At 35.5% G+C, this 23,925-nt stretch overlaps 4 protein-coding genes across 9 annotated transcripts; all 4 read right to left on the bottom strand.

Annotated features, from left to right (window-relative positions):
- Positions 1–38: 38 nt before the first annotated feature.
- Positions 39–6,690, bottom strand: LOC132181433 (phytyl ester synthase 2, chloroplastic-like). The gene is made up of 14 exons (XM_059594646.2): positions 6,284–6,690; positions 5,790–5,841; positions 5,505–5,560; positions 5,086–5,244; positions 4,816–4,926; positions 4,583–4,694; positions 4,286–4,396; positions 3,922–4,030; positions 3,431–3,561; positions 2,567–2,936; positions 1,935–2,048; positions 1,510–1,595; positions 1,244–1,353; positions 39–604 (listed from the first exon to the last, which is right to left on the bottom strand). Exons 1-14 carry the CDS (start codon positions 6,663–6,665, stop codon positions 414–416), a joined length of 2,094 nt encoding a protein of 697 aa, XP_059450629.2. The 5' UTR covers positions 6,666–6,690; the 3' UTR covers positions 39–413.
- A 2,560-nt stretch (positions 6,691–9,250) lies between these two features.
- LOC132181059 (hydroxyproline-rich glycoprotein family protein) lies at positions 9,251–14,935 on the bottom strand. 6 transcript variants are annotated; one of them, XM_059594108.2, is made up of 11 exons: positions 14,594–14,935; positions 13,637–13,709; positions 13,054–13,128; positions 12,916–12,977; positions 12,746–12,814; positions 12,098–12,126; positions 11,825–12,032; positions 11,489–11,728; positions 11,128–11,181; positions 9,765–10,800; positions 9,251–9,633 (listed from the first exon to the last, which is right to left on the bottom strand). In XM_059594108.2, the coding sequence occupies exons 1-10, from the start codon at positions 14,702–14,704 to the stop codon at positions 9,766–9,768; spliced, it is 1,956 nt and encodes a 651-aa protein (XP_059450091.1). In that variant the 5' UTR covers positions 14,705–14,935; the 3' UTR covers positions 9,251–9,633; position 9,765. The 6 variants fall into 6 exon arrangements, with proteins under 6 accessions (XP_059450091.1, XP_059450090.1, XP_059450092.1 ...); XM_059594107.2 differs by having other exon boundaries at positions 9,251–9,624; XM_059594109.2 differs by having other exon boundaries at positions 9,251–9,571.
- Positions 14,936–17,748: 2,813 nt separating this feature from the next.
- On the bottom strand, positions 17,749–19,720 carry LOC132180302 (uncharacterized). The gene is made up of 3 exons (XM_059593078.2): positions 19,263–19,720; positions 18,195–18,226; positions 17,749–17,912 (listed from the first exon to the last, which is right to left on the bottom strand). The coding sequence occupies exons 1-3, from the start codon at positions 19,666–19,668 to the stop codon at positions 17,802–17,804; spliced, it is 549 nt and encodes a 182-aa protein (XP_059449061.2). The 5' UTR covers positions 19,669–19,720; the 3' UTR covers positions 17,749–17,801.
- Positions 19,721–22,524: 2,804 nt separating this feature from the next.
- On the bottom strand, positions 22,525–23,722 carry NAC084 (NAC domain containing protein 84). Its single transcript, XM_059596015.2, has 3 exons — positions 23,386–23,722; positions 22,982–23,235; positions 22,525–22,854 (listed from the first exon to the last, which is right to left on the bottom strand). Exons 1-3 carry the CDS (start codon positions 23,564–23,566, stop codon positions 22,561–22,563), a joined length of 729 nt encoding a protein of 242 aa, XP_059451998.1. The 5' UTR covers positions 23,567–23,722; the 3' UTR covers positions 22,525–22,560.
- Positions 23,723–23,925: the final 203 nt, after the last annotated feature.

Below are 23,925 nucleotides of genomic sequence, written 5' to 3'. Positions count from 1 at the left end.
TTAATTATCATACTCCATTATAGTCTCCCCAAATCAATAAATTTAAAGAGAGAATTTTGTTTCCAATAACGCCCTGGTCAAAAGACCCGTTTATACATATAATGACAATAATAAAAAACAAATTGTCCTAAACTTTCCCACCCTTATGTAGAATAAATCAAGAGAAATGCTATACATACTTCTAGTTAAGCACTATTTGACGTAACAATGAAAATTTTCATTTATTATTTTATCTAATAGTAATTTTTATTGACATATCAGAAAGTGAGCACTTGAAATGGAACACTTGATAGTATATGTAGCACTCCTCATAAATCAATGCCACCACTAGACCTATGGCTACAACATCCCAAGAAAAGTTCATGGGCTTCTTCAAGAGAAAAAGTGGAATTCATCTTCAATGGGCGAATTATTCAAAGTTCAAATGTAGGAACTTCAGATGTAAAGCCATTTGTAGCTTGGTAAATTAATCGAGACAACAAATTTCTGTAAGGATCTTTTTCTCTTTTTTCCTTCAAATAATCAATGCATCTCGCAACCTCAGACTTGACTTCTAAATATAATTTTTTAGATTTGTCCTTGTCTCTTAATTCCTGCTTCCTCCCTTCAAAACATAATTAAAGATTAAGATTAATCACCGTGTAGCTTACTTATAAAAATAAAAAAATAAAAAAATTGGCATTGAGAATTCTATTAAATTACAGCTTATTTCAAAAGCTTAAATTGATAGGAAATGATTGACTTAATTATTTAAATTACATTCTAACATTCAACTCACAAAAGCTCAAAACTTTCAATGACTATTGCTCAAGTGAAAGCACAGTTTACCATTGTTCTAAGATTCAGGAGGGACACAATGGACTTGAAGAAGGGGGCTGGGGTTGAGAAGAGTACCTACATCAGCTAATGTGGCTCGCAGCATCTGCACACAAAATACCCTCTACCATATATCTCGTTTTATACATAGGTAGGGCATGAATATGTAGTGATTTATAAGAACATATGTTTCATGTTTCCCAATGGGAAGGTATTATAATAGTGCAGGTTTTAGAGAAGAGAAAGAACTCGATAATTGTCATTAGAAATGATTCTTCTCAGGTCAGATGACTTCCTAGGAAGTTTGATTAAGGGGAGTCAAAAGTGGATAATAATATGTTATTGAGGTGGGGTGTTACATTAGAGACATCTAGGGTGGACGAAAGGGGCACTCGTATTTAAATTTAAAGAAAAAAATTAACCATACCTTTTGTTTCAAAGGGTTTCCCGAAGTAATAATAAAACCGACCAGGAAATTTTGGTAGAATTCCAGGAAGGTGTACATCTTGGTTGGCCACCTCACCATTCGCATCAGTCCTATATATAATACAAGATCATTCTTATGTTAAAAGAGAGAACAGGCAAGGCAAATGCAAGCAAACAAATTAAGTTTGAGACTTAACATTAATAAAACAAAAAGATATAATGGAAGCCAATAAACACAAGACTGACAAGAGGACTTAATTAAGATACCTTAGCTTTACAGCCCCGTTTGTTAATCGTTCTATTTCACCCTTAAAGTAAGGAATCTTCATTAGGTCATCATAATCAACAACCACCTATCAATTAATTAACATGAAACCAGTTATTCGTTAGAGAGTGCAGACCAGTCAAATCCAATGGTTAAATTAACACAAACTAGAATCATAAAACTAGGATAAGCCTATATATGGGAATTATGATAAATTAACAAGCATATGAATATTGATCCCGGTTCAATGTTTAAATGTTGGACAAGTTGGAAGGATGAAGGTTCCAGGTGATGACTTTGTGCAAGATGCATTCAACTAGCAGACTAGAAACCACACTTATGTGCTTGATGCATATATGAATATATGTATAGATGTAACTAATAATTGATAAATAAGAGCTGGTACAATTCAGAGATTTTAGCTTACTTCGCCTATATCATCTTCTCCAACAGCACCAAAAGGGATGATTTTGGCTCCGAATCTTGCTGCCATTCTGACAAACTCAGACTGTTCTGGCCATATTAACTTGTATTCTTCACCCTAGAAAGTATGAAGAGCCAAGGACTTCAAAAATACTTGCAATGCAAATAAACGCATAAATGACGCTGAAGGTAGAGAAGATAACATTGTGCATTATGCGATCATCTAGCAGTTCACCTTAAAGGGTAAATTTCCAAGAATATTATAATGAGAAAGGTGAAAGGGGGATCAATTTGTAGTAATCAAAGGGATGGATTCTATCATAAATAAAGTGTTGTCATTAACTCATCCAAAGATTATTTTTCCTCATGTTGGTGAAATAGAAACTATCCATCCGTCACTTCATGGGCTGTCTCTTCGTCATAACAATTTTGCTCAACAAGGCAAGCAGAGTAAATCACTTGCGCTTTTCCTAGCTTGGATTGAGCTTTGATTTAGAACACTAGACCAGACCTCAGAGGAAGCATAGTACTGACCAACTTTGTGTGACATTAAATGTCTTCTTTTTTTTTTGGGGGGGGGGGGGGGGGTGTGGGGGGAATATATACATGGAGTAGATCAAGGTAAAATGATGTAACCTTCCGATGAAGAGCCTCACGCATGCCTCCTGGATACAGCAGGGCATGAGAGTTTGAAGACATAAGCTTGTAGAAGTTGGTTGCTGAGACAGGAACAGCACCCATTATTCTGAATGAGTCATATGCTGATAAATCAGGTAAGGTTCCTTGTTTATCTCTCACAAATATAACTGGATGTGCTATCCCACGCACAAGGATATTTCTTTCCGAAAAGATTTTTGTAACCAAGGGAAACGAATCAAGTCCCAGTAACATGTGATAGCCAACTAGCAAGACTGGACCCTCTGAAGGTATTCCAGCGAGGCCCCTCACAATCTTTCCATCCTCTAAAGTTGAGAGCATCACAGGGTTAGTAGCAGCATTAATCCATCTGGCCGGGAACATCAAAATGTGAGACACTTAGGGTGTGTTTGCCAATGGCCCTGGAATGGTACTGTTCTAGGGCCTCCCTTAATCCCAAAAAAAAAAATTTTTCACCTCAAAATTAATCCCAACATCTCTACTTTTTATACCACATCAATCATTTTTATTATTATTATTTAAATAAAAAAATCACTATAAAACAATTTTTTTACATTTTTTCATATAAAATATATTTTTTCACTTTTTCCCACAAAACATTTTCACTAAAACCAATCAAACACTTATTCCTAAAAAAAAGGCTACAGTACCGGCCTTGGAACAGTACCGTTCCAGGGCCATTGGCAAACAGGGCTTTAATGTCCAAAATGTACCTAGCAAGGATCTCTAACATGTTTTACCACAGAAAGTATATATATATATATATATATATATATATATATATATATATATATATATATATCTGTATTTGTATGTTTCTAAAACAAAATATGACCTACGTACATGTACTCATCATATACTTTTTGAAACTCAGTAGGCGTTGGTGGCATGTAATCTGAGACATGATCGGTGTTCTTCCCGCGGCGATAGAAACCAGCAGACTTGATGATAGTTACCAAATCAATACCATCTTCCTGCCATACATGGGTAGAACTTCTATGCGTAATATATCTAAATTAAAGTCAAAGAATATGTCAAGTTCACACAATATATAGCTGATGCATGATAGTCTAGTATAAAAGATACATAGATAGACACACACATGTGACACATATATAAATTTATATGTGTCATCATCAAATGAACTTAGGCTTTTTTTTTTTTTTTTTTTCCATCTTCTGTTAACATAATATAAACGTTAAGTCTTAAACTGCAAAAGTGTCAGCCCCCCTTTTGATTCAAGCACACCTGCATTAATTGCATCTGTGTAGGCATGACATATACATTTCCTACCAAGAAGAGGAGGAGAGCAGGGAAAGAGAGAGAAATCCTACCAAAAAGAGGAAATGGCCACTGTCATTGAACTTACGAATCTCACAGTTTGGCAGTGCACGAAATAGTCTTCCACCTTCTTCTAGACTAGGTAGCAACTCATCTTTTCCACTAAAATGAGAGAGTTAACTTAAATGCTAAATATATGTTTGTTTTTACAGTAGTTCTTCTTTTAAAAATAAAAAAAATAAAAGATATATATATATATATATATATATATATATATATATATATATATATATATTTGGTAGGTTTCCTTTCGTCAGCTTCTGTGGTCATTTACAAAAGTTAAATGTTATGAGGAGATTTAATTTTTCAAGTATATGTATTGAATGGGTTGGGTTGTAGCAAAGAATATATAAGAACCTGGAAATTATCAATGTTAGAGCTTTCACATCATGGAGGAGTGAATTGGAAACTGATGAAGCTGATTTAAGCATTTGCAGCTTCCATCGAAGTGTTTCTTTCGGCCAGAACCTGAGAATTCAATTTTCAATATCTTTAACAAAAATCAATTTATGGCGAGAAAATATTAACGTGAGAAAGAATATGAAGCCATATATATATATATATATGTTGTTTATATGTTTAGATGTACAAGTAATTAATTTCAACAAATTATATAAAAAATGTCTACGCTCATGTTCTAATTATTAGTTGAACCATACGGAGAGATGAGATGAAATTGCAACAAGATCCTGTGATAGCTCTCCAATTGTTTGTTGAAAAGGAAGTCCCTTCACCACACTCTCTATCATCATCCTCAAAGGACCACCTAAATGGACATTATACAATTGGTGATGTCAAGTGAGGATATATATATATATATATATATATACAATTTGCAACGAACGAGTTAATTATTTTTGGAAACGAGAAGAACAAAGAAAGCAAACCTGTAGTGATCGAACTCAACATGTTAGGGAGGCTAATTAGAGGGAGCTGGTCTGGCATAATATCCAGTAATGGTATTAGCCGCTGCAGATGAGACCGGCTAAAAGATGTAGCTGCAAACAAAGAGTTAGATAAAGAATTCATCATGAAGTGAATGCCAATATCTACTTTAAGTATATAATATGGGTGATAATTGGGGGGTTAAATTAAGTATATAATTTTCTCCTAACACTAAATATAAAAGATAAGATTTAAAAGAGACAGACTTCTACCTGGGTTAGCCAAAATTAGGACAAGATCAATATCAGGATTAAGGGCTGCCACGGCCAGCGCAGGGCATCCTCCAAAAGATTCTCCAACAAGATATATGGGTCTATTCGGTGAACGATGATTCTCTGACCTAATTGCTCTTTCAACTAGCTTCACCAATTCTAAAACAAGAAAGTTCACAGTAATTAATGAGATTCATGCTAGCTCGATCGAAAAGGAAAGTAAACCATAAGTTTTTGCTAGATTAAATGTTAGCCCATATGTGTATCCCAAACCCAAGAATAGTTATTAGTGCAACAGCTGATGCTACCAAAATTTACCAATGCTATACAGACCCTCTAGCAAATACGGTATGCATGTAAGTTGTAATCAAAAGGTAGTAAACAGCGAGCAAGGGCAGAGACAGAGAGAGAGAGATGACCTGTAAAGGGTGTTCGATCCACAACTGGAATGTGCAAGCACCATATCTCAAAAATCCTTCATTGAAGGGGAAAAAAAGAAAATCGTAAATCCGGCAACATCATCAGACAGGTTTTTTTTTGGATGATAGCTAGTGGAGAATTCAATGGATGACAGGTTGCTTTCAAATTTCCCATGACTTAAATAATATTATATGCAAAAACTCAAAGGGATTAAAAGAAAAGAAAAGAAGATTACACTACTACTCATAATTGTTGAGAGAATTAAAATTTGAGTGAATATTTACTTTTCAAGTCTCTGATGTTGTTTAAAAAGTCCAAGTCCAACGCCAATAATCCCTGCAAAGTTCTGAATTAGTAAAAATAGCATTTAATGAGTACTATCTCATCTAGACGAAAAATAAAGAAAATATTGACATGAATTATTATTATTATTATTATTATTTAGAAAACAATATCCACTTCAGATCATGAACCATAGCATAAGCATTCCTCTTTCAAAACTATTATGATTATCAAACAACTTTTTTTCACTTTTCTCTCATAAAAAAAAATCTACTCATAAATATTACATCAATCAATTTCTATTCCTAATCGAATAAAAAATCTACAACAACATTTTTTATCAAACAACCCTATTATTTTTCCATCTCATGTCCATTTTCGTTCATATTTTTTTTTTAAATTTACCATGTCTCAATGTATAATCTTCCAATGATGTCGAAATGATAACAGAATAATCACTGAAATGAATAAAGAAAGATGGGTGTAAAAAGCAAACCAGGCAAAAAAAGGAGCAGAGGAGAGTTAATCAACGGAGGGCCACACTCCAAGGGCGTGAACCACCGAGGCGGACCGCCGTCCGATCTGCGGACCAACTCCTTCGACCGCTCGAAGTAATCCTTCAAGCTCCCACGCTCCACCGCCGGAAACTCGAACCCTGTTGCCGCTACTGCCTCAGCTTCTTCACGCTTCTCCAACCTTCCACTCCCAGAGGAACGACTTGTCGTCGTCGGTTGTTCCGTGGACACGGCGAATCGCCGAGACGAGTTCGAAAACGAAATCTGCCTGGGTTTGGACTTTCCAACGGATGAAGACGTCGCATCCCGGCGGAAAACAGACGATAGATTGGCGAGAAATAGAGGAGCACCGTTGGCCGCCATGGATGGTATAGCAAAGCTTGCTGCCTTTGCCACAGTACAGTGTACAGAGAACAAGCTGGCGGTTCTCGAGATTTAAATGTGCGCGCAGCAAGACACGTAAACAATAAAAAATTACTAAACAATAATACAAATAATAAAGAGTAATATTGTAAAAGTCAACTGTCTACAATTTAAGTAAAACGTTTTTATTTTTATTTTTTTTAAAAAAATTAACTAAATACTTTTTAAAATATTGAAATCAGCTTAGTTATTATTTGAAAGAAAAAAAAAAAAAAACTAATAATTTTTTAAAAATAAGGCAGAACGATCTCTCTCACTCTCTCAAACGTTGGTCGTAATGTTCGCTATTCCTTATTGATCCTTCATTATTATGCTTGCCACATGCTTATGCGCCGCTCTTCGCAGCTAGAGAGATTGAGAGAGAGAAAAATTTTAGAGTAAAAAATTATTTGGAGAATACCTCTCCAAATTCGGAGATAATTTATTTTGGAAGTGTATCATAGCTTTCTACAGTCTACAGATGATCTGTTGTTATGTGTTTTGGAGAAATTGTATATAATTTGTTAGTTGATGATTAGTATGGAGTGCCCTTTTGTTTGAGGACATAAAAATGTAATCATTTTCGTAGCAATCATGTTTAAAGGTATAGAAGTAGTGCTCCAGATTATATTAAGGTCAAAATAATTTGAAGGGGTTACATTATTGAGCAAGGATAGACGGAATGTGGGTAATTTTGGTGGTTGTATTTAAATTTTACAATAAGCCAATACAAATGGCATATAAGAATTTAATGAGACCGTCATGTTCACGCATCAGTCATCCAATTACTAGTATATTATATTAATCGATCATGTTCTATTGAATATACATAATAATAATAAATAAAAAAAAATCAATTTCATATGTGGTGATTAGTTAATATAATATAGTTGAATTTAAATTCATAATTTTAAACGTCTAATATCTCAATATATTATATATTGTGATCTAGTATCTCGCCAAACCGCGTATCGTCGATGACAAGGAAGCAATCGGAGAAGCCTGGAAGCCTGGATGGGACTAGGCATGAGGGTGTGGGGTACGTTTTTTTCATTTTATTTTTATTATTATTTTATTTCTTTTTTTATTAATTTTTTTAAAAAAAAATTTAATTTTAATTTTTCAGTTTGTTTATACGTATTAGGTAGACTAAGTCAAAGAAAAAGAAAGGAAAGCAGCTCTTTAATTTAATTTAACTTTTTATTTTTTACCTAAATTTGTAGCCGCATAAATATTTGATGAATTATTTTTTTCTTCCTATTTTTGAATGTTTAGCGCAATGTAAAATATTAGTCAACCTGAAATGTTTTCAATTAACTAAAGAAAGTAACTTTCACGATGCTTAAACTGGTTTATATCTACAATCTACTTCCCCAACCTCCCCCCTCTCCGGTGTTTAGGCAATTATGAAAGGGTTTTATGGGACTTACTAATCAACCCAAGCATATCTGTCTAAACGGAAACGGATCATCTCCATTTCAAAATCTCTTAATTTTCTTCATTTAATGCATTTTGAAAAGTAGTATTGTCCAAAAGTTTTAATGATGGTAGTGCATTAAATGTAATACCCTTCAAAATGAACTGAATAGAGAAAATTGTAATACCATTTTCGTGTCTAAACACCTATATAGGATTGTAGGCTCCACATGGTCCTCAAAATTACTTGCAAAAATATATTTGTAATCGGTTGCATTGAATCTCAATCCTACCCTCGAAAGCCTTTTATTCTCACTCCATACATTCGCACTCATCTTCCGTATATCTCTCTTCCTTGTAGCTCCTCTAATTATATAAAAATTTTAAAAAAAATCATTTGGTGATTTTTCATATAAACCAAACACTAGAAAATACTTTTCGAAACATTTTCAGGGTTGCAAATAAACGGCAGAAAATAGCCACTTTTTACCAAGAAAATGTTTTCAGCTAACGAAAAATATCTTACAACAAAACAAATGGGAAATCCATTAAATTAATGAGTAATACTATAGAGTAATGCTAGGTACCATCTTTTTATCCTCCTAAAATCTTCTTAAAGATGATGTAACTTTTAAAATTACCATTAAATTTTAGATGAATCATATTTGAATTTTGATCCAATGGTAATTTTAAAAGCCACATCAACTTTAAGAAGATTTTAAGAGGATAAAAAGATGGTATCTAGCATTACTCAATACTATAATATACGATTCTTTTATAATTTTTGACAATGTCAACATATAATTGGAGCAAAAAATTGTAAGCATTTAACACCCTCAAATCACATGCTAACATGTGAAAAATTGTAAAAAAAATAAAAATAAAATTGCATGTCTAGCATTTTTAAAATGAATATATGTTCAAAATGTATATGATGTTTACACATATTTTTAATTATTATAAGTATTATAAATATATCTCAATTTAATAGATTGAATTAAAAAAAAAATCCTTCAATATGGAGAAAAAATTATTCTCTGCAAAATATATGGTTATGGATCAACTACGCTTTTCAGAATGATTTTTTTTTTTAAAAAAAAAAAAAAAAAAAAAAAACGTACAACAGTCCCTCTATGCAATTTCTTGGTAAAAATAAACAAAATTCTTCATTTGAAGATACACGTGAGACATTACAATGCCACGAGTGAGTGAATGTAAATCACCAACCTTCCTCGTACCATGTTGGTCGGCGGCATGTGTTGCCTCCGCCACATCAGGCGTTCGAAGGTTGGTAGAGAGAAGAGAGGAAAAAAAAAGAAAGGTAAAATTTAGTTCTCATCATTATCAATAGACAAACAATGAACAAAGGCAGATGAGAAACTAAACAATACATAAAACATCATATTTACAGACCTGTACCCAACATGAAGATAATGACCCAAAACAATCTTCTGCCAGGCCGATCCACAACCCAAAAAAAGAAAAAAAAAATATCAGCTCCCACCTGCATTTACTGAAGATATTCACATTAAGAAATAATAAAAGTGTGGCAACTGACTAATGAAGCAGCTAAGAAAGAAAGAAAGAAAGGAAGGGTCATTTCTAAAGCCGATTGAAATGTCAATTTCTAAAGCAAAATGGTACCTCACTCACCTCCGAATTGACCAGCCTGCGAGGACATTTCATTAACAGTTGACGCTGGCTTAATGTTTGAGAGGGAAATAGGTGTCAATGGAGGTGAAGCAACGTCCTCAGCCTTGTCCGGAGCTAGAGGAGAATCCAAAAGCTTTCCAACATGTATTGCCATTGCTCTCTGGCTACTCGAAGGTATGGAGAAACTCCTAGGGAATGGTGGAGTTGGAAGTGGAGATCCCGCACTCGATGCCTCCAAAGGGATTTTATTCATTGCAGAAAGCTCCTGATTTCTGAAGGCCAATGGAGCAGAGTGACCCAATAGAGCAGGAGATTTTGCTGCCTTGGAGGCTAAATTACCTGGGGGTCTAGGAAGCTCATGAAGCTCACTTATCCTGGGTGAAGACACCAGGGGAGGTGAAGCACTTGGGGAAACTTTTGGAGATGAAGAAGGCTGAGGATTTGGCAACCGAGAAAGCATTCCAGAAACTGATTGGGGCAATTCAATAGGTGCAATGGGACCACTGGCAGATAAAAGTGGCTTTGTTGACCCAGCCTTACTAGATAATGGACCCGAAAAAGCATATCGTTTGATTTTTTTAGTATCAGAAGCATTAAATGTATCAAGCTGAGGACGTGAAACTCCCCCGGCCAAAGGTGGGGGTAGCGGGGTGGAGGTATTATTAATGTTACTCTCTTTGAGTACTGACTGGGATTTTGAGACAGTAGGTCCTGACAAGTTACCATCGCCAGAATCCTTCTCATGCTTCTTATCTTCCAATGGGGAAGAATGCCACAAGTTGTGGGTAGGTCCACTTGGTCTTGAGCGAGGAACTTGACTGCTTGTTCTTGATGAACTTGAACCCTTTGCATCAACAGGTGTGGGCAGCACATATGCGTTAGGCTTCCGTGGAGCTGATGGTTGCATATTTCTTACTTTTTCTGCTGGATCAAACTTCTTCTCTGCAAATATTGGGGCTGAATGGCTACCCACTCTAGGTTCTCTACTCGACACTCTGAGATCCTCTTGGTTTTTGTCAAGATTCATCTACACAAGGGAAATTTATGACGTGAACTCAAGATGCTTTACAGTTTACATTTGTTAATTCACAACCAAAGGAACAAACAAACAAGCATCCCAGAAGGAGATCCCATCCCTCATTTCCTTTCCTTTTTCTGCACTCCTCTTCCATCCCTTAGATCCCATTGCTCCACTTATTCCCTCTACCGAACATGTCATTTTTATCAGAGAATGATAAAAATTTGTGGATTAGGATATATGATTGTGTTTGCTACTTGGTCTTTTGGCAGCACAGAGTCAAATGACATAGTATTGTTCACCTGAAATATCAAGTAATTAGATGCAGGGCCATACCTCTGCATTTTCCGCTGTAGAAGTTTGGAGCAATGAAAGGCCTGCTTCATCCACCTGGGAAATAAGCCAACAAATCAAAGGCACACAAAAAATGCATAATAGAAGTAAAATCAAATAGTTAAGTCCAAACCACAAAAAAATGCTCATGATATGATGATCACCATGTCAATAATGTTTACAACCTCAGCCAAGGTTGACATTTGCTTAAATCGAACCACCAACCCTACCAATTGCAACTGATAGTTGAGAGGACTTAGGTGGGGGGCCCAATGAGAAAAAGTTGTCAAGTATCTTCCTCTCAGTTGGGCTCTAAATAGTATTATAAACAAAATGGAATTGTTTAATTACGATCGACACTCACATCCATCGAATTCCTTGACATTAAAACACCATCATGCGCTGACTTAGTTGGTCTATAGTCAAAACTCAATTCCCCAGCATCATTAGCATTATAGCTATTCTCAGCATCATCCTCACCATCTTCCACATCATAATCTTCAAGTCCGCTGAATTGGTAATCAATATGTTGCTGTTCCGTAACGTGTCTAACACGTGGCTCAACAGCCTCAAGTGATTTGAGTCCCCTCCGAAAGAAATTCAACTGAACTCAAAGTAGAACAAAGGGGGAAAAAGACATACATCATTATTGAAGTAATGAGAAGAATAAAGTTTTTGAAATTTGAGATATAAAGAAAACCTGAGCTGCATGGTGACGAGCTGCTTGTGTTAGAAGACTTCGAGATTGCCCTTGCTTAAGAGATTTCAACCGAAAAACACACAAGGTTGCCTCCTCATCATATTCTTCGTGAGCTGCTTGCAATTGCTGTGCAGTAAAACTCTCACTTTTCCCACTTTTTGACCTTCCTTTTTCTCTCTGTTGTCCCATCATGTATTCATATACACCTCTGAAGATAAAGTACCAAATTTAGTTCAAATCTAACAAAATAGATCATAATAGAAAGACACTGACCTCTTTTCATCACACTGTATCTTCATCTCCTACACCAGCAAACAAAAGAAGGGACAATGAACATTATTTACGAATCAATGCTCAATACAGTGAATGTGTCTAGGTAATACGAGGTCATAGGGACCTTCCAAGGTAAGTGATGATACAGTAGCGTTTATTTGGTTGGAGACAAAACATCCTACTTGTAAGCCAAAGACTACCAAGCGTTTTATGACCAATGCAGTCAAAGGAAAAAAGGCACCCTCAAGGCAATAGGTTCTAGAAAGCCTAACGCACTTTTCTAGAAAGCCTAATGAAGGAGCCAATGTCTAAAGTAAATAACAATTTTTTGAAAAACATTTGGGTTAATTATACTAAAAAATAGATATAAAAGCACAGAGGTAACTCCACACTACACAGAAAGCAGAGTCTTCAAAACAAATTAGCAGAACCCAACCCAGTTAAAAGCCAAGGCATACAAATACATTAAGATGTCCAACCCAGGCCTAGCAACAAAGAACTAACGTTTAAAGATAGCTTCAAGAAAATGCCACACATATTCATCATCAACTAAAATGACTTCAATTTGTAACTCTTTTATCGCCAAGTGAGGAACTTGTGTGAAATTCTCCTGCAATAATAAAAAGTGTGAAATCCATCTGAACATACCTCAACTGTCCGAAGTTCATTAAGAAGAGACTCTGATGGATTTGTAATTGTCGAGAATATATGAGCACGCTGAAGTACAGAAAGAAAAGGTCCATACAAGGTCAAAGGTGCTATTCTAAAAAGATATCAAAAGATGTGCTACAGATCACAACATAACAATAAGCACTTACATAGTGATCAACAAGTTTTTGAAGTTCAAACTGCACTTTTCCCAACATTAGCAAAACTCTACCTGTTGATAAATGCGTAGCAATTACAGCACAAGCCATACATGACTTAAAACGCCTCAAATTCATTTTCACACTTACCACTTTCTTCATCTTCATGTAATGCGGTCTTCTCCAGTAGACAAGTACCCATCTCCCGCAGTGACTCTGAGAATTCTGAAAGTGCAGATGGAGTCAAATGAGAGACCTCAATGATCTTAAGTTAAACAAGTGATATATGACATGACAGTCTGAATGAGTCAAGCATATACCAAAAGCCTAATAAATTTTAGATCTTATGATCACACTGCTATATTATAACTCCTTAAGGAAAGAGAAGTTTAGATTTTAGGAGACAAGGTTCAATATGTCAAGATGCTCCATAATGAGCAGGTGTGCAATATATTGGTATGGGTTCAATTTGGATTTATTTCATCAGATGGAAAGCTATAACTAGGGTTACAATATGATGACATTTCTGCTATCAAGCTCTTCAGGGCTACTTAGGACTTTCAAATTATACCTCAAATACAGCTATTTGGTCAGAAAAATAGAACAGAGTACGTCACCAATTGATCTCATCAAAGAACAAACCAGTTTTTATCACTGAAAAAACATAAGAAATTACCATATGCTACACAATGACGTAACAGATCATTTTCATAGAATGTGGTAATAAGTTTACCGTATGCACTGTTTGCAGTAGCAGCAGCGGCAGAAAGTAAGCTATCATAGCAATTTTTCATCTCTTGCATATCCTGCAAAAAACGAAGGTACGCATGATAAATGTTATCTTCGCAATTTCTCATCATAATATCATTACTCCAATATCTACTGCCTTGCACTTCTAGGTACATGCTAAATAAAATCACTTTGACTGACAAGTTTGTAACAAAACACAATTTATGATAACGCTCACAATCCACTGGTATAATAGTAACTTTTTTTTTGTTAATAAATAATTCGATCTCATTAACAAAGGCAGAGGGGCGCAACCTAGTACACATAAAATATACAAGAAAACCCCACCTTTTAAGGAGAAAAAGAAGAACACCCGTCCAAAAACTAAGAAAAAGCAAACTATTCTGTGCTGCTATCCATATGTAAGTATAATAGTAAATTATAAATGTCAAGGATATTATTCCGCAACAAGAATTAACAATTTAAAGAGAATAATGGAAACCTAATTCAAACACATACATACAAATGAACAAACACGAAGAGCACAAGCCAAGTTTATTATGGAGCAGTGCTTAAACCTTTGCTAACTTGACCAATGTACTACTATTTTAAAATTAAACTTGACCATTCTATACCCACAAAAAACGCTTATTTTCACCCTTTCACTAAACGAAACTTTTGCAAAATTAATTCACACTAAACCACAATCTCCATCCATTATTGTCCCCAAAAAATTATATATCTCACAAAATCAATAATATCTCGCGGTGATTAATTCACTGCCAAATCTATTTCCAGCTTCCCAGGCAAATCTGGAACTACCTTCGAAGAAGCTTCCAATTACTTCAACGCATTCAATTTCACAAAATTTACGAAATTCACAATCAATTACAGTAGTTAAAATTTTCAGCGACAGAGAGAGCGAGAGCTTGAGCTTGAGAGGGACAGTTTGGGGAAGTACCTTAGCAGCCTGAGCGAGCTCATCCAAGTGTGCCGAAGGAAGAAACTCTCTCTTCTCCTTGGTGTCGGCCTTGTGCAGTGCGAATCTCCGAAGCTTCCCCAGAGACTTCATTTCCCTGCGGAACCCTAAACCCTAACCAAGAGCCACCAAACACTCACCAAAAAGAATTAAATCAAATCAAATCCTCTCCTTTCCCTCAGAATTCAAATCCGTCGGAACTCCAAATCCATGGGCAAAGTGTTTAGGGTTTATTTATTCGATAACTTTAACGACATTGAGAAGAAGAGCAAAGAAGAAGAAGCTCGCGGTCAAAACGACTCGTAACAGATCAAAGAGAGAGGCAAGGTAACTCTAACGTCGTTCACCGAAGCGAAATTGCACTTGCTGCTTGAACAACACGTGTTTTTGAAAGGGCCAATTGTGGTAATTCACTCGAGACGATCTCTATCACACGGCTCAGGTGTTGACAAGTAGGCATTGATGAGGGTGAGCTGCGTAGGGCGGCGAGTATGCGATTTCTATAGTTTGTACATTACATCAAACATTGCCATTGGTGAGTCAGAGATCTCCGCTCTTACTTTGAACGACCATCCATGCCCGTTACGCGCGCGTATAGGAACTTGATGAGTACACCCCCGAGGGAATAATTTCAAACATTCCGAGTTTGGAGCAAAGGAAATATCTAGTACGGATATATTAGTATTGGTAGGATTAATCTTATACGCCACATTTTTTAATTTTTATTTTACTTTCATCTTTGATGTTACAACTTGCAAGTAGAAATAGTCACGTGGATAATTAAAAATCAGCCCGCGATTGCTATTTGCACCCATATGCATGAGTTACAGGCAAATTTTCAAAAAGACGTCTATCTACCCGACAAGCAAGAGATTGAGCTTTAGAAAGTTATTGCGCGAATTTTCAACAATTCATTTTGGACCGATAGATATTATATTCGCTATTCATACATATGCAAGCAAATAGTAGAATATAATATTTAAGGTAATTAAAGAAAATTAATTTGTAATATTTTTCATCAAATGTAATTTAATTCTATTATATTTTGTAATTTTTCTTCAATTTATTTTTATTGCCTAACGTTTTTATAAATATATGTATTTTTTCATGTTAGAATTCGATCAGTCTACAAATATTAGTATTGCCCAATGTTTACCATTCAACTTGTATTTTCATATTACAATTTATGAGTGTATTTACCATCTAGAAAAGCTCATGAAAAGCTTTTAAAAAATATCAAGCCCATATAAATGAAGTTTATAATTTTTTATTTTTTTATTTTTTTTTAAAAAAAGAAGCCTAAAAAATATAAAACCTCAAAGTGCAACCTGGATGGACAAAAAGTGCCTAATTGGTATGAAAAGGTTTTTGTTCGAGCAATCGGTTGGAGTGGAATTAAAAATTTAATTGGTGCTTGTATTGGATACATTCACACCAGTTTTTCAAACCGATAGAATCTCTTGAAGAAAAGGATCGATTGCAGCCATCTTCACCCATGACTTGTATCGGCATTTACAACTCCGATGTTCTACAATGACGTGGACGAGAGAAAACCAGGGTAAGGAGTGATGATAATCAGCGTAAGGCTTTCGTCCCGTCTCTTATACGGACAGAAAATAAGTTAGAAGTTAGAACCATCGTCAATAATATTCAGGGCCGCATAATGCAGTCGAGAATCAGCATTTTTGGCGTTTATATGTATGGGGCCGTGAGAGATGGTGAAATCATCGAGGTGGATGCACTGTGGAGCTTAACGAATGAGATGTAGAGAAACCATGCCAGGACTCAGGGGAGTCCGACGTGGCAGGGACAGGATGGGATACGCCATGTCTCAGTTCTAGTTGTACCAAATCAAAGAGTCAAAAAGTCAGAGGTTGCTGACAAAGGAAGGAAGCGGTATTCTAGAATGTAAACTGTGTCTTACTTTGACCACCGGTTACTTGATTACATCCCGTTATCAATAGATAGCTCAAACACTTGGGATCATATATTATGAAATAGAGATTACTATTATTCGTATGAAGTTATAATAACTTTAATACGACAGTTTATGTATTATATATTGTATCAATCACTTAAATATAAATGGGCATGTAGTAGTCTAACATTTAATGTGTTTAGTTCCCATAATATTTATTACGCCAACTAACAAATTATGAATTGTCACGTAACAATTTACTTAACACTTATTTTCATAATATATGAATTATCTCGTAAATTTGTAAAAAAAATCATAGTACCCAAAAATCTTAACTAATATATATGGTGGGTCTAAGTTGTGGCGTTTCAAACTAGGAAATGGGAAATTTAGTAATAAATGTTGACGAAAAGTATGTTTTCCTATCTGATCAGGTGGATTCTCGATGACCAACGATTAAGACCAACTCCTACCTGCAGCAGGAACAAGAATAAGGAACATCTACAACTACATGGTTTGGCACAAGTGTTGTGGAAGGGAATTATGCCCAACTTGACACGACCCCATGACCCCCCCACTGATGTTAATGTCTTCTAAGACTTCTACTGCTGCATTAGAACTGCATGCATGCTTACGTATGATGACAATATATTATCTATAAATTAGAATGTGCTCCTCATTTACTGTATCCTATATATCTTACACAACACGTCTCAATCCCGATAAATTCAGTTCATATCAGAATTGGACCCATTCCGTTGCGATGAAATTCTACGTGGAATAAGTTATGGGTGCGAAGAATGTGTTAGAAACTTTACAAATCAACATTGTATTCTTGTATATGTTTGTCAATAAAAACAGAGAATCTACTGTTCCTCATTTTTCCTAGGCCATTGTCGTTGGAATAAAGAGCTTAATTCTTCGGTCAAAAAGGCATTGGTTCCTTGATGCCTAAGGAAGTAAGAATGTGTGAATGACGACACGAAAGAGTAACCATTTTCAAAAGCTGCCGCCTTATGAAGTGTAAGCCAAGCTTATGACCCTTTTAGTCTTCGATCGTACTGTTCCTCAATCAGCAAAAGCTTAATTATGCATTACATTAAGAATGGTACTATAGTCTTCAAGAACAGAAAATATTCTAAGGAAGAAAAACTAGAAATAAAATAAAATAAAATAAAATAAAATAAAAGGAATAAAGAAAGCTTGATGAAAGGGAAGATTAATTCCTTGTCTCTAAGAAACCATTATGCAGATTTTCCAACCAGTTTCTAGCTAGGAATTTTCTCGAAAAGATGTTTTCTTTCCTGCAGGCCTGGTCTTTCTTAAAACACTCCTAAATCCTCTTCCTTTTCTCCCTTTATTGTCTATTTGGATCGTAGACACCTGCAGCGTCCAAAAGAACAGAAATAATAAAACGTTAAGTTCGAAGGGTAGTTACATATATGCAAAAATTTATTCACAATCGTAGAATTTTATCTTCTCACATTTAATTATGATCTTAAGTGTTTCACATTACTTAAGTACAGTATTAATCATGTATATATAAGTTTTTGAATACTTTCCCTTTCCAAGTTGGTTTTTAAAAGTAAGTTCTATCTCAAATTTGTATTATTTGATATGAGAGCCGACTAAAATATATTTTCCCTTGTCAGAATCCAAACACACCTTTGACTTGTTTTCACTTTTTGCTCCATCACCTGCACAAGATATTGGAAGGTACGTATAAATTAATAAGAAAAATGCACGATAACAAGGCAAAACGTTTGGAATCCACAGAAAAGTAAATGGAATCCATTAAGAACAAAGAAAAAACCCTCAAAATAAATTTTGTTCAATGAACTAATGAAAACAAACACCAAAGCATGCCTTTTACTACATATCCAAATCCTAAAGACTAGAAAACTTTTTTTAAATGCTACTTAACCAAACGGATTTACATATGTGGCTCTCACCCTTAACACATTTTTTAAAACAAATTACAAAACTCAAAATATTTCTAAAACAAATAAAACACAACATATTTTTTTTCTGAAAAGACAACTTAATATTTTTCTTAAAATAAAACTTGGTGGTGCTAGTTGGGGGTGGTGGCCACTCAGCCGGGGAGTCTAGCGGTGGTTGCCGGCCTTGACAGATTTGGCAGCTACTACCAGGGTTGCCGGATGCCCGATCTCACCACGGGTGACAACACTATTTTTAAGGGTTTTTATTTTTCCATTTTTTATCCAATAATTAAACATATTTCTCAATTTTTTATTTTTACAAAACACTCTTTCAAAAATTTTACCAAACCAATTTTCAACTTCTCGATCTCAAATGTTTCCCCCACCAAAACAATTCTTAATTTTACTCTAGAAATTTCCAAAGTACCCGTTACTTTGACCATTCCAATGTCCCTTTGGAGAACTATATATGGATGACAATGGCATTGTGAAACTCGTATATCATACCATTTAATACCCTGCATGGCTGCATGCATACAGAGCATGTACGTGCAAAATGCAAAATATGCAACCAATGAGCTATCATACGCGGAAAAAGCATGATTGGCATGGCATTGTCGACACGTGTCTTTGTAGCAATGATTCTGCATAAAATCTTTGTACGTACAAGCAATATAACTCAATTTTTCATGCCCCTTTTTCATGATCATTTGAGGAAAAAAAAAAAAATAGGGAAAATCTTTACCAATTCTTGAAAATGAAAGAAGTGGAAAAATTGAAGAAAACTCACCAAATTTGTTGTTGCTATTCTCCGAGTCACTGTCGAGGCAGTAGACCTTAAAACTTGGCGATACAGAAGCAATCAGGCCATCTTCCCTCTCATCACAAAGCTCTGTTTCCTCATCTTCAATACTCTGCCTATGCTCCTCGATCTTTTCCTTGCCGAGGCCCTCCTGCTCTTCCTTCTCATTTTCAGGCTCCTCTTTCTTCTCCATCGATTCATCAGAATCAACGCTCCTCGTCTTGATATTTTTCAGGGTCTGTTTCCGGGCATTATCAGCATCCTGATAATTAGTGGGTTGAGCATTGTCTTGATGGAAGTTGTTTGTAAAGCAACCTGGGACTGCCAGATTTTCAATGCCAAAATTTGAAATGCCGCAACCCATTGAGAAGGACTGGAGGAGGAGGAGGGACATGAAACAAGAGATCAAGAAGGAGCAGATGACCAGATCAGATCCTTCTCCAGAGGATCACACAAAGTGTCCAAAGGGTCTCGGTTTAATTAGAGGTATGAAAGAAATTATATATAGGGAAACGATCGATAACCACACAAACGATAGGTTTCAATTTTTCACAATGGTATTAATTTAAATTAGTTTAATTAATATTTTGAGGCCGGTGTTGAGAAATCATGAGAATCCTCCACTTCCATTGGCGGCCCATTATCCATCTTTCTCCCTATCCATTCTCTTTTCCTTTGGACTAGAATCTTGACATGTAACCAAAACACTATATTTGAATTGGGATCTTAGTAATTTGACCAGAGATCATTTGAAACATACCTGCCCGAATATGTGGATTGGCAGTCTATTTATTTATTTATTTTTTAACATCTCTCACAATTATTATCCTAATTTAGGCATTAAATTGCGGAGAGTTTGTCAAGTAAATACTTGTCTTTTTTGATTTAAAGTGATATGTGATAATTAAAAGTGAAAACTCTTTTTTGTTTTTTTTTTTTTTTTGAGTATTTTTTTAATGTATATATTAATTTGTGATTGGGAAAAGAAAAGGAAAGGCAGAATGAAAACACAAAGAAATATAGCCAGTTAACGTACTCAGGCTTAATTTAGTATGTAATAATTGTGATAAAGTGAGCAAAAAACCAGTTTTTTGTTCACATTTGCTACCGATGGTTTAGAACATGCAATCCTATAGTTTCCCAATATATTCTGAAACCCATCCATCCTTTGAAATGGACATATGTAGGTGAGCTGAAGATACGGCTGTGATCTTCCCGAATGATACGAGGCCCACTTTAGGGGGCAAAAGCTTAGGAAGAAAAGTCAGCAATTTACGCCACAGCCCACAACACAATTCTTCTCATCCACCTTTGACTTTCACCCAAATATATATAAAGTGTGACGTAGAGAATTTTACTTGCTAGCTAGCTTTCATATTTCGTATTAAAGGATTCTAAACCCCTCCTACAAGAAACACCACTCTCCGATCCCCTCGTTTTTCTGCCTCCGCCCCTCACCACACGCCCACAATAAACTTTTCTCTCTTTTTGTTTTTAATTTTTACTTCGCCCTTTATAATTATCTGCTTTTACTATTTAAATATTCTTCCTTTTTCAAAGCATTTATCTTAAAGTCACGTACATATCTTATTAGGAGTTAATTTAATTTAATTTTTTTTTTTAACATTTGGTGAGCTACGTACAATATTGCTCACTAAGTTTATGCTAAAATAGCTAGTAAGATACAGTTACATTTTCACCTAAATATAGGTCTCGACTAACCAAAATAACATTTGGCTAGCTGGGTGTGAATGCTAACCTTTGTAAGAGAAACACACACACACACATATATATATATATAAAAGCTCAATCCATTTGTTACATTTTTTGTTTTATATATTTTGTTTTCTCTTCTCAAAAATAAAAATATTACACACAACTCAAACACAAACAATATATATTTTGCCTTTTTGTCGCATCAGAAAACTTAATCAAAAAATAAAAACACTTCACAAATTAAAACACATGAACAAACAGAAGCTCCTGACATTATGAAACATATCAATCATTATGGTTAATCTTAAATCCTGTTCCTTGGTGTACTTCTCATGGCTTAACAAGACAAATAGACAAAACTCCCAGATTTTTCTAATTAAGTGATTTTGTTATACATCTGTGATGCCCAACAAGTTGATGCCTTAATTGAAAGAATGAGCATTATATCTTTTTAGAAATGATCTTAATGCTGTCCACACCAGTATACATAATAATATACATGTGAGGGATTCGTCATCCCACTTGGAAGGGGTCCTGCCAACTAGCTAGTTGAGGTCTTTCAAAAGATTGCACGCTTCTAATATTCTGATCGCATTTTCTTTAAAATAATTTTACCTACCAAATATTTATTTCATGTTCCTCCCCTTAGCCTCATAGCCTGGATTATTAATTAATTAAATAACCATGGATGTCTAGCTCTCCCGTTAGGCTCCAACCCTTTGACAGAAGGAATCTTATTCTCAGCCCCCACGGGCCACGAGGGGTTGCGTTGTCCAAAGCCTGGAAGCAAATTTTAAAAAACTTTTGTTTTCTGGTTACCTTCTCCAACACAACCAAAACCAACGCATTGTTTATATGCAATCATTTTGAACTCCACAGCAACTGAAGATGATGGAGAATCTCTCTGCATTTTTGTTTTGTTTTTAATGTTGCTTAAACTAATTCATTAAGTGAAAAAAAGTCATGAAGATTCGTTAGAAGAAAGAAACCATTAATGGGGTATATATATATATATTAAGTTCTCAATATATTGAATAATTAATTTATCAGATGCTCTAAATCATTTGAAAAAGAAAACAGAGGATCGACAAGATGGATGTGAATCACCCCCATGTGTGCAGATGCTCTGTGGCACTAGCTACCACCATCTTTGTGGGATTGCCCATAAGGGAGTGCTTCTTTTCACAAAGTCATGATTAGATGATACAGAACATCTTTGCAGAATTCTTTGGATGCTTTTTTTTTGTATGTATTCCTCTAATTACTTTATTACTTTGGATTATCTTTTTGTCTCAAAAATCATTTGCCTTTTTGATAATAAAACCTTAGATTCTGAGCAACCATCAGTGCCATATGCCACCTCTTTTCCATTTCATAAAAACCAATGAAGCTGGTGGGGAAAGAATATTATAATTAAGGATTTGCTTGCACAACACAATCTCTTGAGCCCCTGAAACAGTTAAAAATCTCTTCTTTTTTCTTTTAGGCCATTAATTCTCTTTTGTTGCACAACAGTTGCACATATCAGATATGATTCAAGTCTCAAATTACGAGGTGGTTTTAAATTTAATTAAGGCTGTCTCATACATGAAAATGAAGAAAACCAAATATTGGGGGAGCTTGTTTCTTCCTGATCTAACCCATTAGAAGAGACCTCAGTGATTTCACTCGAACATGATGAACAATTAGGTTGAGGAGGGCCCAAATCAGAGCTGTCTTCCATTGGAGCAATCACCTCCATTTCCAATCTCCTAGTTTTCTTGGTGTTAGAGCGCTGATGAGAAATGAACCTTTGTTTTGCAGGGCTTGTCTTTCTTTGAAATACACTATAGACAACCCAATCTTCCATTTCCATCCCAGACACCTGGATACATACATGGATTCACAAACAAAACCATTACTTTTCATCCTATATATATATATATAATTAATTTCATTCAAATTCAAATAATTTTCCTTCAAATCCATGTGGAATGCATATATATATATACCTGCAGGGTGGAGTAGGGAAGACGGTATTCGTGCATGACCCATCTTGTTTTACTTCCATTGGAGCATTTCCTCTCGGAGAAAACTAGAGTTGTCCTTATCCCAAGTGCTTGGTTGCTCTCAGAAGCTAATATTTGCTTCTCTTTCCCAACACGCTTCCAGTAACCAGAACCAGCAGCTCTCTTGCACTTGCTCTTATCCTCACTACCACTCCTCTTTCTAATTCTAAAGAAGTACCTCTTTTCCTTCAAATCACCTACAACCCATTTTCGACCAATTAACATTTAATTTAATTTTGTACAACAATGGTCGCATTAATTTGAAAACCCTCATCGCATAAAATGTGGGTGTATAAAATATCTAAAAGAAAATAATAAGAATGATTTCCCTTAATTCCAGTACTGACCTGGCAAGCCCCAAGGATGGGTCTGGAAAACGTCGAACTCAGGAATGACTAAAGCGGGCAATGGCAAAGCCAAGACCTTGCGCTTCAAGTAGTGAACCAGAAGCTCTTCATCGGTGGGATGGAAGCGGTAGCCAATGGGCAGCTTGATCCCTCCATTGATGACACAGCCGGGTTTCTCCATCTTCCCACCTTCTCAACCAATTTCAACCAACGTTGGAATATATGTTGTAAAACAAATTAATGTGTGTGAGAGAGAGAGAGAGAGAGAGAATCCAAAAGGAAAGGTAGACAGAGAGACAGACGTGTGGTGTGGTGTGGGCTTGTAGTTCTAGGTTGGGGAAAGACAGGCTTGTTTTATATATAAAGAGAAATAGAGAGGCTGGGATGAAAAATTCCAACGCCTCTATTCTCACTCAATCGAAACTCCTTCCTTTGACTTTAAAAGTGGAATTACTGTAGCTTTGACGGTCGTGTTTCCACAAACGTGTAAAATCCCACATCGTATTTGATATCATACTACAACGTCTCTTTCAAGTCTCA

The sequence above is a fragment of the Corylus avellana genome, chromosome 5, assembly GCF_965113065.1.
Source record: "Corylus avellana chromosome 5, dhCorAvel1.hap1.2, whole genome shotgun sequence".
Taxonomy (NCBI): domain Eukaryota; kingdom Viridiplantae; phylum Streptophyta; class Magnoliopsida; order Fagales; family Betulaceae; genus Corylus; species Corylus avellana.
Note: the sequence above shows the minus strand (reverse complement) of the source record. Positions and strands in the feature narration are given on the sequence as shown.

Bases quoted from the DNA above. Each gene is read 5' to 3' on its own strand.
- LOC132181433 (XM_059594646.2), bottom strand. From the start codon at position 6,665: ATGGCGGCCAACGGTGCTCCTCTATTTCTCGCCAATCTATCGTCTGTT. The intron at 2,049-2,566 runs GTTACATCATTT...CATACTTTCTAG, and splicing joins GTGAGGCTCTTCATCGGAAG to GGTGAAGAATACAAGTTAAT. The intron at 1,596-1,934 runs GTAAGCTAAAAT...ATTAATTGATAG, and splicing joins GAGAAGATGATATAGGCGAA to GTGGTTGTTGATTATGATGA.
- LOC132181059 (XM_059594103.2), bottom strand. From the start codon at position 14,704: ATGAAGTCTCTGGGGAAGCTTCGGAGATTCGCACTGCACAAGGCCGAC. The intron at 12,978-13,053 runs GTAAGTGTGAAA...ATTTATCAACAG, and splicing joins ACATGAAGATGAAGAAAGTG to GTAGAGTTTTGCTAATGTTG. The intron at 11,729-11,824 runs GTTTTCTTTATA...CTTTGAGTTCAG, and splicing joins CTCGTCACCATGCAGCTCAG to TTGAATTTCTTTCGGAGGGG.
- LOC132180302 (XM_059593078.2), bottom strand. From the start codon at position 19,668: ATGTCCCTCCTCCTCCTCCAGTCCTTCTCAATGGGTTGCGGCATTTCA. The intron at 18,227-19,262 runs GTGAGTTTTCTT...TATCTTGTGCAG, and splicing joins GAATAGCAACAACAAATTTG to GTGATGGAGCAAAAAGTGAA. The intron at 17,913-18,194 runs GTGTGTTTGGAT...TGGACGCTGCAG, and splicing joins AAAGTGAAAACAAGTCAAAG to GTGTCTACGATCCAAATAGA.
- NAC084 (XM_059596015.2), bottom strand. From the start codon at position 23,566: ATGGAGAAACCCGGCTGTGTCATCAATGGAGGGATCAAGCTGCCCATT. The intron at 23,236-23,385 runs GTCAGTACTGGA...AATGGGTTGTAG, and splicing joins CCATCCTTGGGGCTTGCCAG to GTGATTTGAAGGAAAAGAGG. The intron at 22,855-22,981 runs GTATATATATAT...GTATGTATCCAG, and splicing joins TTCCCTACTCCACCCTGCAG to GTGTCTGGGATGGAAATGGA.